At 40.7% G+C, this 13,525-nt stretch overlaps 1 protein-coding gene across 6 annotated transcripts in view; it reads left to right on the top strand.

Moving 5' to 3' along the window:
- The window catches only part of DTNB (dystrobrevin beta), a 231,742-nt gene that overhangs the window by 178,142 nt on the left and 40,075 nt on the right, over positions 1-13,525 (top strand). For all 6 annotated transcript variants that reach the window (XM_032866980.1, XM_032866979.1, XM_032866978.1 and 3 more), the window contains 2 exons: positions 10,273-10,358; positions 11,463-11,576. In XM_032866980.1, coding sequence (XP_032722871.1) covers positions 10,273-10,358; positions 11,463-11,576 — 200 coding nt within the window. The remainder of the gene's footprint in view (positions 1-10,272; positions 10,359-11,462; positions 11,577-13,525) is intronic.

Below are 13,525 nucleotides of genomic sequence, written 5' to 3'. Positions count from 1 at the left end.
CATAGAAACCAGTTTGAAATGTATCATAAATGTAAACATAAAAGCTAAAACCATAAAGCTACTAAAAGAAGGCTCAGAAAAATATCTTCATATCCTTGGATCAGGCAAGGAATTCTTAGAGAATTCACGAGCCATTAAAAACTGGTAAGTTGGATCTTATTGAAAATAAATTATTTCCTCATTAAAAGATACTATTTAAAAAATAGACAAAGTACAGCCGGAAAGAAAATATTTGCAACACAAGTCTGACAAAGGACAAACTATGTAAAGAATCCCTGCACCTCAGACTCCTGCCCAGTTTTTAAATGGTCTAAAGGCTTGGGCAGAACTTCACAGAAGAAGATATACAGATGGGCAATAAGCACATAAAAAGGTGCTTGATGTCATTAATCATCAGGAAAATGTCAATTAAAACCATAGTGACCCACTAGAATGACTAAAATAAAAAAGATTGACACCACCAATTGTTGGAGACGATGTGGAGCAAATGGAATTTTCATACATCACACACCAAAAATGTGTACAACATGAATCCATGTGTATGATATTCTAGAATAGGTAAAATTGATTTATAGTGATGGAAATCACATCAGGGACTATTTTCTGAGAATGGGGATAGTGAAGAGAGGTGAGGATACTTTCTAAATTGATGGAAACATTCTACATTTTTATAGAGGTGTGTGTTACGTGAGTTGTATGTATTTGTATGATTGGATGGCGTACTTAAGATATGAACATTACATCTCAATTAAAAGAAAAGGGAACCAAGAACGGGGATATGCAGGAGTTTGATTGCATTGAGAAATGGCTACCCAGGGATTTGCCATGGGTTTACTGAAATTTTGAAAACTTACAATAAAATGTTCTCTTTTTTTCTTCCATTTCAGCCCTTTGCTTTCCTTGAAGAGCTGTGTGCATATTAACATCCATTTCCCCTTCCCTCCACACACACATTCATGGTATTCATTTGGCAAATACTTATTTTGTTCCTGTGATGTGCCAGACTAGCTACTGTGATGAGCAAATGATTCCTGCCCTCATGGAACTAACAGTCTAGTGAGAGAGACAAACAGCCTAATACACTATTTAATACGCAGTTTAATACACTATTAAACATAATTGCAGGAGCGCCTAGGTGGCTCAGTCGGTTAAGCATCAGACTCTTGGTTTCAGCTCAGGTCGTGATCTCAGGGTCCTGGGATCGACCCCACATCAGGCTCCACACTCAGCAGGAGAGTCTCTTTCTCTCTCTCCCCCTGCCCTCCTCCCACTCGTGCTTTCTCTCTCTCTCTCTCTCAAATACATAAGTAAAATATTTTTTAAAAAACATAATTACAAACAATTAGGTACAATGGAGGAAAAATAGAAGGGGCTATGAAAATGGATAGCAGGTCCCTGACTTACATTGTATGGCCTCTGTGAGAAAGTGTTACTTGTGTTGAGATCTGAAAATAAGTAGAAGAGAATTCAGTTTCCTGGGAACTAAAAAGGACTGAAACCCATAGCAGCCCCTGGGCCACTGTTGCTGCCGCCCCTGCCCTGTGCTTAGGTTTATTATAATTGTCTCGAGGTGCCGTGGGCAAAACCTTGTACGTATGCAAAGTGGAGAGTTGGAAGTGAGGCTTTCACGTTAAGCTAGGTCCCTGGAAACATGACCTGGTGAAAGTATGATATAGAGGGCCATCCATCTGTCAGCACAAAGACAAGACAAGAAAGCTTTAGGTTCTCCTCCTTTTGGAGGGGAAGAGGTCTCCCCTGGGAATTCACAACCTCAGTCCTATCTGTACTTTCGTTGGTGCATTTACATTACTTCATAGATTGAGAAACCCAAAGTAAAAATTTAATATAAAATTAATCCTACAGCATTGAGGTGAAGCAAAATAGAAATCCTCTCCTGAGGTTAACATTCTCAATTGAGGCCAAGCAGTATTCCCACAAAAAGAGTTCAACTAAACCTGAACTCCTGAGCATCTCTGTAAAATTAGACCCTCAGTGACTAGATACTAGAATCTTTGGCTATAGAACAACTATGTTTAAAATTTCTTAGACCTGAAAGAAGGAATTAAAAAATGATAAAAGAAAAGACTGTCTAAAAAGACTGGAGATAAACCAAAGAGAACATAAACATTTTAAAAACAAAAGTTGTTGAAATTTAAAACTCAGTGGATAGGTTAAATATTAGGTCAGATGTAGCTGCACAGAGAATTAGTCTGCTGGAAAATACATGTAAGAAAGTTCCCCAAATAGGGGTGACTGGGTGTCTCAGCTGGTTAAGCATCAGACTCTTGGTTTCAGCTCAGGTCATGATCCCAGGGTCCTGTAATTGAGCCCCATGTTGGGCTCCCTGCTCAGTAGGGAGACTGCTTCTCCCTCTCCCTTTATTGCTCCCCCTGCTTGTGGATGATCTCTCTTGCTTCTCTCTGTCAAATAAATAAAAATAAAATCTAAAAAAAAAAAAGTTTCCCAAATGCAACATAAAAAGGTGAAAGATTTGAAACAAGTTTTTCAGGTATGGAAGATAGAGAACCAACAGTCATCTCATTGGAATCCATCTGCCCCCCCAACCACCACCACCAAAGGAGAGTAAATTTATTTTCTACTAGGTGAGACAATATTTGAGGAATTAATGGCTGAAAAACTTCCAAAATTGATTCATGACATGAATCCTCAGATGGAAACATCACAGTGAGTCCCAAAACTGGATAAATGAAAGTTCACACCTATGTGTATGCTAGTGAAACTGCAGAATACAAAGACAAGATACTCAAAAAGCAACCAGAGAGGATAGATACCTGCAAAGAATTGATAATTAGATTTCTCAACACCGAGAACAATATAACAATTTATCATAAACAAAAAACCCCTTTAATTTAAAAATAAATGATGCATCTAATTATATCCAGTCCTATTAATGTTTATGTTGAAACTTTAAGAATTTTCTTTATGAAAAAAGTCAAATATCGCTCATTTGTTTTCCTGGGGTGCCTAAATTCCTTTAAAAATGAAGTAATGGGGCATCTGGGTGGCTCAGTCATTAAGCATCTACCTTCGGCTCAGGTCATGATCCCAGGGTCCTGGGATTGAACCTCGCATCAGGCTCCCTGCTCTGCAGGAAGCCTGTTTCTCCCTCCCACTGCTTGTCTCTCTCCCTCTCTCCCTGTAAATAAATAATCTTTTTTAAAAAATACAAATAAAAACAAAGTAACTAAACCTGTCAAAGGAAAAGGAGAAAGACTTTTTCTGGCCAGGATTGAGGAAGGTCCCAGTGAGATTCATGCTAAAAGAATAATACTGATGGCTAACTTTTATTGACTTTTTACTCGGCACCAGTCATTATTCTAAGTGCATATATGAGCTCATTTATTCATCAAAACAATCTCATGAGAAAACTAATCTTCAAAAAGGTAAGGAAGCTGCTCCAGGTGACAATTTGTAAGTGGTACAGCTGGGACTGGGGTTCTGTTCTGTGGAGACTTAGCTATGGAAGGCTGTAGTTCAGGAAGAGCATTAAATCTGGAAGAAAAGAGGAAGACAAAAGGAGGAAGGATCTGAGGCTGAAACAGCAGGGTATGTGAGCATGAAGCAGGTCAGGAACACCCAGTGTGTGCTGGGGGGCTGTTTCCACTTCTGTAAAGGCCCTGAGCTCGGAGGTTTCAGCGTCTACAAGACGGCTTGTGTGGCCAGAGCCCAGAGAGCAATCCTTGGAGTGAAATTGAGCTGGACAGGCAGGCCGGATGTGTCGGGACCATCTTCCGCAAACGCAGTATATTACTTTGAGAAATGTGTACTAATTTATCTTTACTTCTTCATAGAGAAATAGAGTAATGCAAGCTTCCAGTGGAGAGCCTTGCTTTGTTTCTCCCCGCCAAAGTCATTTATTCCTTTGGGTTTGTTTCAACTTCACAACCTTTTCCTTAAGAGTCCACTGTTAGGTCACACATCTGACTCCCAACATTACAACTCTAAAGGTTAGTGGGAAAGAACAGAATGGAGCCGGGTGGCGGGGTGGGGGTGGGGGGTGGGAGTCAGGGAAAAAGAAAAGTTCCATTTAATCAATTACACCTTACCTGTGTCCTCAGTCACAACTGTTCAAGTCATTGTAGAAATGAGAATTTACAGAATTAAGTTTGTTGAGATAGACAGCATCGTGGTTGAATATTTAAAATGAAGGCTATTTAATGCCATTATATATTCTTACTGGCTATACATTGTGCTTTTAAAATACTGTAAATAAAAGCTCCAAAGCCACTTGACCCTGAAAAGGAGGTCACAGTTCTCCATTCCTGCAAACAAGATAAGTCTGTTTACACCTGATAGTTTCCGATGCCAGTTCTCTAATTCGTGTGAAAATGATCATTGTTAGAATGATCTTAAGATGAAATACTGATACGGTCTCTTTCATCTTCAGTTTGTTTTCCAAAGTGTAGTTATCTTGTAAAATATTGGGCCTCTCAGGAATGGTTCTTCTCGACTAGATTTCTGTTAAACAAGAGACTGCTAATCCGCTAATCTCTTGCTGATACAAGTGCTTTGCATAAAGTGGGTGTAGTGCTCGAAAGAATTTATTTATAGCCCGCCACATAGGCTTTGTATTGACTTTTTTTTCTCAAAAACCTTCTTTCACAAAAAAAAAAAAAAAAAAAAAGGACCATTAAATTACTTTAGCAGCCAGCATTGCACCCCACAGAGCTCCTCAGTAGCGGAGCTGGCTGGCCCGTCCCCTCAGGTGACAGTGTGGCCACTGAAACCTCTTCAGCCTAACCCTTGAACAAAGAAATTCGAGGTTGCTTAGATGAGCCAGGAAAGCTCATTTGTTTTCCTGGAGTACCTAAATTCCTTTTAAAAACAGAACAAAATTACAGTGTGTGGTAAATCATAGTAATAACAGCAGATTCTTAAAATTTTGTCACCAACATCAGCAACGTTGGGTGTAATCTGAGGAGGGTTTTTGTTTTTTGTTTTTAAGGTGTTTTTTTTTTTTTTTTCTTTATGAAGAATGTGAAATTCACCTTGAAAAACTTGGAAGAAATGGGAAAGGAAGGAGAAACAGGTTGTTGTCATCCTATCTCACATGTTCCCGAAAAGCTTTTTTTTCAAGCGGCTCAGCCCAGCCTTTCTAGCCTTACCGTTTAAACGGCTCCAGGCATGCGCCATTCCAGAAATATCCTTACGGCTTCTTACGAGTAAAGACCAGCAGTATCCATGTGGTGTTTTGCACACATTTAATGACTCAAAGCCCCTGTAAAATAGTCATTGTGAAACGTGGATACATACTATAATCATGTCTGAAGCATTTAAAAGCTAGTGATCCTTGGCTTTGCTTCCAACCTACTAAATCAGAATCTCTATTTAGAGTCCACTGATTTTTATTTAAGGAGGAAAAGCAAAACTTCAGTTTTCTGATTTAGAGCTAGTTGGGCACCCACTACCCTAATAAACATTGGGTTTTTGAGGGATTAGTAATCTATAGCCCTCCAGTTGGTATAGGAGAAATGGGAGAAAGCCTAGTGGGTATCAGGCACATCCCTGGAACTCAGCCTGCCAAGTTTATAGAGATGGGAAGCCTCGAGTCCATTTTTTAGATTTCAGAAATATGTGCCATAAGATTCCAGTTTGCTACCTGCATTGGCTTTCCTTCGTTTTGTAACATTTGCCCAGTTTTGCCCAAAGGGGTCCTGTTTCTTACCCTGTATTTTTCAGATGTAGCTCCATCTCATTAAAGATGTTGGAGCTCTGTGATTTTACCTAAACCTGAGAGAATGCTTCTGTAACAGAGGAGTTGATCCTCTTCACATCTCTTTCTGTAAATATTCCCATTTTACAGCTAAGAAAAGAAAAGTATAGGGAAATAAAATAACTCAAGGTTTGCATGGTGAGTAGACAGCAAAAGCTAAGATTCCTCACTAACCTATCTACTTCCATTCTTTTCTCACTACAGTAAATTCTCTGTATAGGAGCCAAAGCAGAGTTTGTTCACTTTTTATAAACTTTTTATTATAGAACAGTTTTAGATTTATAGAGAAATTGCGGAGCTACTACAGAGTTTCCAAATAACCCATGCTCAGTTTCTCTTGTTGTTAACATCTTATATCAGCATGGCACGCATATTGCAATTAATGCAGCAATGTTGACGCCTTATTATTAAGCAAAGCCCATACTTTGTTCTGATTTTGTTAGTTTTTATCTAATGTCCCTTTTCCGTTGCAGGACTCCATCCAGGATAGCACATTACATCTAGTTGTCCTACCCGTTAGACTCCTCTAGACTGTGGCAGTTTCTCTAACTCCCCTTGTTTTTGATGACCTTGACAGCTTTGAGGAGTACCAGTCAAATACATTGTAGAATGTCCTTTAAATGGGAGTAGTCTGTTGTTTTTCTCATGATTAGACTTGAGTTATAGCTTTTGAGGAGGAAGAGGTAAACGCCATTTTTCTTCCATTGTATCATTTATCACTGTTGATGTTGACCTTGATCACCTAGCCAAGGGAGTATTTGTCAGGTTTTGTCCACATAAAGTTACTCTTCCCCCACTTTCCACACTGTCCTCTTTGGAAAGAAGTCGCTACGGACAGCCTGTACGAAAGGACTGAGAGTTAAGCTCCATCTCCTTGAAGGCAGAATTTGTACCTACAGTATTTGGACTTGATTCCGTATTTCCTTGTTCAAAATCCTACAGTGGCTTTATATCACTTTGAGAATGAAATAGAAACTCCTTTCCAGTGCTAAATGTCCCTTGGTGATCGGGGCCCAGGGTCCTCTCCTAGAGTCCGTTACCATTTTCAGCAAAGCCCACTCTGTTCATCATGGAGCAGCTGCAGCCTTGGCCTCTGCCCAGCACACCCGTCTTTAAGCCCAGTACCTGGTTTGCTTCCCCACTCGACTGAGTCTCTGAGAGCCTTTTCGTTATCACCTCTTTCAAAAAGAGTATTCTGTCTCCGTTTACTCTGTTTCATTAGCCCGTATTTCATCATTGGACTTATCACTACTAATGATCCATACTTACACCTTTGGTTCCTTATCTTTCTCTCCCAGCACCAAGTAAGTTACGTGAGGGTGGGGCTGTATCTTACTCACTCATGCATCCTACTTCCTAGAACAATATCTAGCACATCATAGGTGCTCAGGAAATACTTGCTGAATAAAGGAATTAACTAGTTGATTTTTGAAAGAAATCATCCTTAGGTCTCTTGTAGTTGAAGTGTTCTGTGTCTTTATGAACTAGTAATTCCCTTTCTGACTTTTTCTCTTCAGTATCCTAGAGGCATTTTAGAAAGAGAGCCCTGGCCTTTTTTTTTTTTTTTTAAACAAGCACTTCGGAGTTTAAGATAGCAAATAAATAAAATCCTGAGTTTGTCTTTTGTTTAATTTACGCTGTGTTTAAAATTTGATTGGGTGAAATAAGCCATCGTCAACCCCTACCTCTGGCGGATCTCCCTGTTGTCAGACCAGTGGAACTGGTGCCTCGGGATAGAAATCTTCCAGTCACACTTCTTAGTACTTGAGTAACAATACTTCTTGGTGCCAAAGAATCTTGCCTGGTTAGGAATTGCTGCTGATAGTAACTCTTGATTGAAGCCTCAGCCTTGCAGTAACTCAAAAGTGAAAAATATCTTTAGAAATTTCCAATGAAGGGGCACCTGGGTGGCTCAGTCAGTTAAGCGGCTGCCTTCAGCTCAGGTCATGATCCCAGGGTCCTGGGATGGAGCCCCACATCGGGCTCCTTGCTTGGCGGGGAGCCTACCTCTCCCTCTCCCTCTACCTGCTGCTCCCCCTGCTTGTGCTCGCTCTCTTTCTCTCTCTCTCAAGTAAATAAGTAAAATCTTTTTTAAAAAAGAAATTTCTAATGAAATACTGTGAGGTTTTGTTTGTTTGCCATCACAAAGCCAATTCATGCTAGAGCCCATTTCCTCGTCCGTAATTTTCCCTGATCCCACACTAATAAGGAGCCATTTGTTTTCACTCCAGTTTTCAGGAATTGGAAATCTTTTATTCACAGCAGATTCAGTCCCAGGCAAGCCATTTTTCTAAGGCTCAGCTCTGGCTCTCATAAGACTCTGGAAAGAATATAGAAAATTTGCTCAATTGGCTGTTGGTCAACTCTAAAGGAAGAAACATCACCTTTCTTTTTTCTTTTAAGAAAAAAAATTAGGTTAAAAAAAAAGGCTTCCCACCCACATTTGCTATGCTATTTTACCCCTGTTTATTTAGGAAATGCCACATGAAAAGAATTACTTATTGCACCTTTAAGCTCTAGACAGGAAACAAGGTTTCTGCTTCATGGTAGGTCATGTTTTGGGTAGAACCACATATGTGCAGAGTGCGAACCTATAGCCATTGCAGAGCCTTCGTTTTGAGCTTCCAATCTGGCTAATGGAAAAAAAAAGGGAACTATTGCCTATGCACCCGTTCTCCTAGTTTGTGTTGATTGGCTTCCATATTCTTAAAGGAGGTAACGAAGAAGGTCTGGAATGTCCGTGGATATGCAAATCAAAACCACAGATGATTTTGCCAGAGAAGATATGCAAATGCCCAGTAAGCACATGAAAGCATGCTCCACAGATTAGTCATAGGGAAAATGCAAGTTGAATTCACAATGAGATACCCCTTCACACCCACCAGGATGACTATGATCAAAAAGATGTACAATCATAGTGTTGACAAGAATATGGAAAAAATGGAACCTTCATACATCACTGGTGAGCATGGAAAATGGTGCAGCCACTTAGGAAAATAATTTGGCCGTTCCTCAAAAGGCAGTTACTATATGACCCAGCAATTCTACTCCTAGACATATACCCAAGAGAAATGAGAACCTATCTGTATACAAAAACATGTCCACAGATACTCAGAACAACATTATTCAAAATAGCCAAGAAATGGGAAGAACCCAAATGCCCATCAACTTTGAATGCATAAACAAAATGTGGTAGGTCCATGTAACAATATTGTTCAGCCACAAAAAACCCGAAGTATTGATATAGGCTATAACACAGATGAACCCTGAAAACATTTTGCTGAAAGAAGCCAGACACAAAAGACCACATATTGTATGAATCTGTTTATATGAAATATCCAGAAGAGGCAAATCCACAGACATATAAAATGGGTTAGCAGTTGTCAGGGTGTGGATGTAGTGGGAATGGGGAATGACTGCTAATGGGTACGGATTTCTTTTGGAGGTGATGAAAATGTTCTGTGGTTAGATAGTGGCAATTATCTCACAATCTTGTAAATATACTAAAAACCACTGAATTGGACACCTTAATGGATTTTATGGTATGTAAATTACATCTCAATTTAAAAAACAACAGGGGCGCCTGGGTGGCTCAGTGGGTTAAAGCCTCTGCCTTCGGCTCAGGTCATGATCCCAGGGTCCTGGGATTGAGCCCCACATCAGGCTCTCTACTCAGCAGGGAGCCTGCTTCCTCCTCTCTCTCTGCGTGCTTCTCTGTAATATCCGTCTGTCAAATAAATAAATAAAATCTTTAAAAAAAAAACCACCCCACAAATTATTTCACATGCACTAGAATCTGGTTAAAACAAAAGACAGTGACAGGTGTTGATGGTGTGGAGAAATTAGAAGTGTCCCTCATTGTTGGTGGGATTCTAAAATGATACAGCTCCTTTGGAAAACAGTTGGATAGTTCCTCAAAATATTAAGTATAGAGTTAGCATATAACTCAGGAATTCCACTCCTAGATATTTACCAAAAGAAAAGAAACCATATATCAACACAAAGACTTGTAAATGAAAATTTACAGCAACTTCATTTTTAAGAGTCAAAAACTAGAAACAGTGGAATACTCTTCAGCAATAAAAAGGAAGGAGCTCCTGATTCATGGAGCAACAGTGACAAACCTCAGAAACATCATGCTTCATGAAAATCAGAAACCAAAGACTACATGTTGTTGGAGTCCGTATATATGAAGCTTCTAGAAAAGGCAAAACTATAGACAGAAAGTTATCAATGATTGCCTGTGGTTGGGGATGAGAGTGGCAATTGACAACAAACCAGCAGGAGGGAATTTTTTGTGGTGATGGAAAATGTTCTAAAACTGGACTGTGGTGATCGGTTGCACAACGGTTTAAATTTACTAAGACTCTGAATGGTATACTTAAAATGGGTGGATTTTAGGGTATGTAAATTATACCTCAAAAATCTTTTTTAAAAAGTCAGTAGTCTAGGACTCAGGATATAGTTGAACCATACACACACAACAACAACAACAACAACAAAAAGAAAAACAAACCCTTTCTTTCTCTTCACCGCAGACCCGTCCTCCCACTGACTTGAGCTTTAACTCTGATGCCAACAAACAGCAAAGACAGCTTATTGCAGAACTGGAAAACAAAAACAGGTAAGAACGCAGAGGTCGAGCCAGCTTCTAAAGTCCAAGATCATCACGTGAGTATCTGATTCTCATTTTCCTTGTGGATTACCTGGCTTTTGACTCTAAAGGAAGATCCTGCCTCAGTGAATATAGGCCAGACGCACTCATGGGAATGCCCCTACTCTAATGTGTAGTTCTGTGCATGCCGTGCATTCTGATAGCCCGCGGGCCCTCAGGTGGGTCCTTTACCCCAGTGCCTTCTCCCACCACCAGTTCCCCTCCCATGATTCCCTTTTCCACTCCAACCCCCTTTTGCTCTGTCTAGTCATCTTATCCGGGCCCACTGTGTTGTGTGTGACTGTCTGGTCTCTCACCACAAAGCCATTTAAAGACACAGAGGAAGGTGCCTGGGTGGCTCAGTTGGGTAAACGTCTACCTTCAGCTCAGGTCATGACCCCAGGGACCTGGGATCGAGCCCTGCATCAGGCTCCTTGCTCTGCAGGGAGACTGCTTCGCCCTCAGCCTCCTGTTCCCCCTGCCTATGTTCTCTCTCTCTCTCAAATAGATAAATGCAATCAAATAAATAAATGGAGGAAGGAAGGCAGGCAGGCAGGCACGGAGACCAGACAGCATACCAGTATGCCCTGAGAGGCAGAAACCAGGAGAAGGAGATTGGATGTAACATAACAGGCATAGGAAATAGAAATGGTAGCTGTTGTCACTCAGTGGCTCAAGAGAAAGAAGAGAAACAAAGACGGGTGGGGGTGGGGGGTATATGGAGGTTGGGGAGTACAAGGTGGGGTAGGGGAGTACGAGGCGGGGTACTTAGCATAGGACCAACATTAGGAGGTTGCGGGGAGTTCTTTTATCTTTTCCCTAGAAATGAACAGACCATTCTAGTGATTGTTTTCTTTTTGTGGAGATTTTTCAAGTTCTTGAGAAGATTATTTATATGCCTTTCTACCACAAAGGATTGTTTCATTGAGGAAATACGAAATGCAGCAGTGTTCAGAAGGTGGCTGTTTCACATCTGGGTCATTTGGAAACAGAACAAGATTGGTAGAGGCCACTGTACTAGCGTTAGAAGTCCTGACAGGAAAGAGAGCTATTTCTTTCATCTGTCCTCTCTAGGGAGATCCTGCAAGAGATCCAGCGTCTCCGTCTGGAGCATGAGCAGGCTTCCCAGCCCACCCCCGAGAAGGCGCAGCAGAACCCCACATTGCTGGCCGAGCTGCGGCTGCTGAGGTAAGAAGGGATACTGCACCACTGTCTGCAGAAGACAGAAGAGGGTCTTGGCAGGACTAGTGCTCTTCTGTCCTACGAGTATATTCTCCTGGTGCCTCATAGAGCAGGACTGTGTTGAGTGAGAAGGGTGCTCGCTACCTCAGACACAAAACCACATGGGAATCCCTTGCACCACAGCTGTGGGATCTTCCCACTTCAACATAAATAGAAACTGTTTCAGTGCTGGGAGACTAAAGGTCACAGGGTCTGACTAGGGGTAGAAAGCAGCTTCAGCCCCCACTCAGTTGCTATTTTGGAGGGAATGGAGAAATCTTCTAGAAGAGCATAACATGAAAATGAGCCAATCAAGGCTATCAGGGTCTTATTTCCTATCAGTCTTAGAAAGATGTGTGTGTACTCTTTGGTTAAGTGAAGACATTTTAGACACTAAGTTAGTGACCTGATCTTCACCAGACCTCTAATTTCCAAAGAGTGGGTTCTTTCTGTGGAGGTTGTAACATTTGACATTCCACAGTTGATGTTTAATGTTCTATCACTTGGGATTCTGCACAGCTATCCTTTTTTATAAGTTAACATATAATGTATTATTAGTTTCAGAGGCAGAGTTCAGTGACTCATCATTTTTATATAATACCGAGTGCTCATTACATCACGTGTCCTCCTTAATATCCACCACCCAGTGACCCCATCCTCCCATCCCCCTCCCCTCCAGCAGCCCTCAGTTTGTTTCCTATGATTAAGAATCTCTTATGGTTTGTCTCCCTCTCTGGTTTCATCTTGTTGTATTTTTCCCTCTCTTCCCCTATGATCCTCTGTTTTGTTTCTTAAAGTCCACCTATAAGTGAGATCATTTGATAAATAATTATCTTTCTTTGATTGACTTATTCTGCTTATAGCTGTCCTTTTTTAATTCTTCATTTGGCTTAAGTCATTTAGCTTCCCAACCATGATTTCTTTTCCTAGAGAATAGAGAATATTGTTTTTCTATAACTGTCTTTCTGTCTAGATTTATATCATCAATAAATAAGTCATAAAGAATTAAAACTGCAGGTGAAAATCATTAGAGGCACAGAGATTCCCATTCTTCTGAAAATTCATTTTCGTTTCTATGTTTAATTGGGCTTGAGGATTTGGTTGCTGTGCAGTCCTCTGTTGCATGCCTGGGATGTTAGCAAGTTGGTGCTACACTAGGAAGTCTGTGAGAGGGTTTGCTGCTGACTCAAGCCCAGCGTAACTCTAAACTCTCAGCATAAGATGGAACCTTCCATTTCCCCACCACGGCTCAGGCACAAGTAAGTATTTTGTGTCTAGCAAAGCAAAATTGGTTATACTCCAGTCTTAACTGTTGCTGGAAGTGGGATTACTAAAAGTCCTTTACTAACCCAGAGGGGTCTAAAAATATCAGAGATTTAATAGGCAAAGGGCTAAATCTAGGGGGGTCTTGGCATGTAGGCAGGAAGAAGCAAGAATTTAACGTAATCCAAGAAGGGTCTAACTCTTGAGAAATCAGGAAGTATTTAATCTCAAAAGCAGCTTCCATTATCACGGAAGAAAGAGGACTATTTCGGAAGCGTGCAGGATCAGTTGGTTATGCCTACTGACAAAACACACTGGCTCTTCTCTTCACCCTATAGAGAAAATACCACCAGATGGATTAAATGTGAAGACAAAACTTTAAAACTTTAGAAGAAAATGTAGGGAATGTCCTTTTTTTTTTTTTTTTAAGATTTTACTTATTTCTTAGAGCATGACTGGAATGCGGAGGCAGAAGTAGAGGGAAAGGAAAAGCAGACTCCCCACTGAGCAGGGAGCCCAATGTGGGGCTTGATCCCAAAACTCTGGGATCGTGACTGAGCGGAAGGCAGGCGCTTAACTAACCATGAAAGTTGTTGGTAAATTCATCTGTATTTATATTAAGAACTTTTGTTTGTCAAGACATAGAAAGGGCA

This window comes from Lontra canadensis, unplaced genomic scaffold (genome assembly GCF_010015895.1).
Source record: "Lontra canadensis isolate GAN:19392208 unplaced genomic scaffold, GSC_riverotter_1.0 scaffold32, whole genome shotgun sequence".
NCBI classification, from domain to species: domain Eukaryota; kingdom Metazoa; phylum Chordata; class Mammalia; order Carnivora; family Mustelidae; genus Lontra; species Lontra canadensis.
This window is presented reverse-complemented; position numbering and strand designations above follow the sequence as displayed.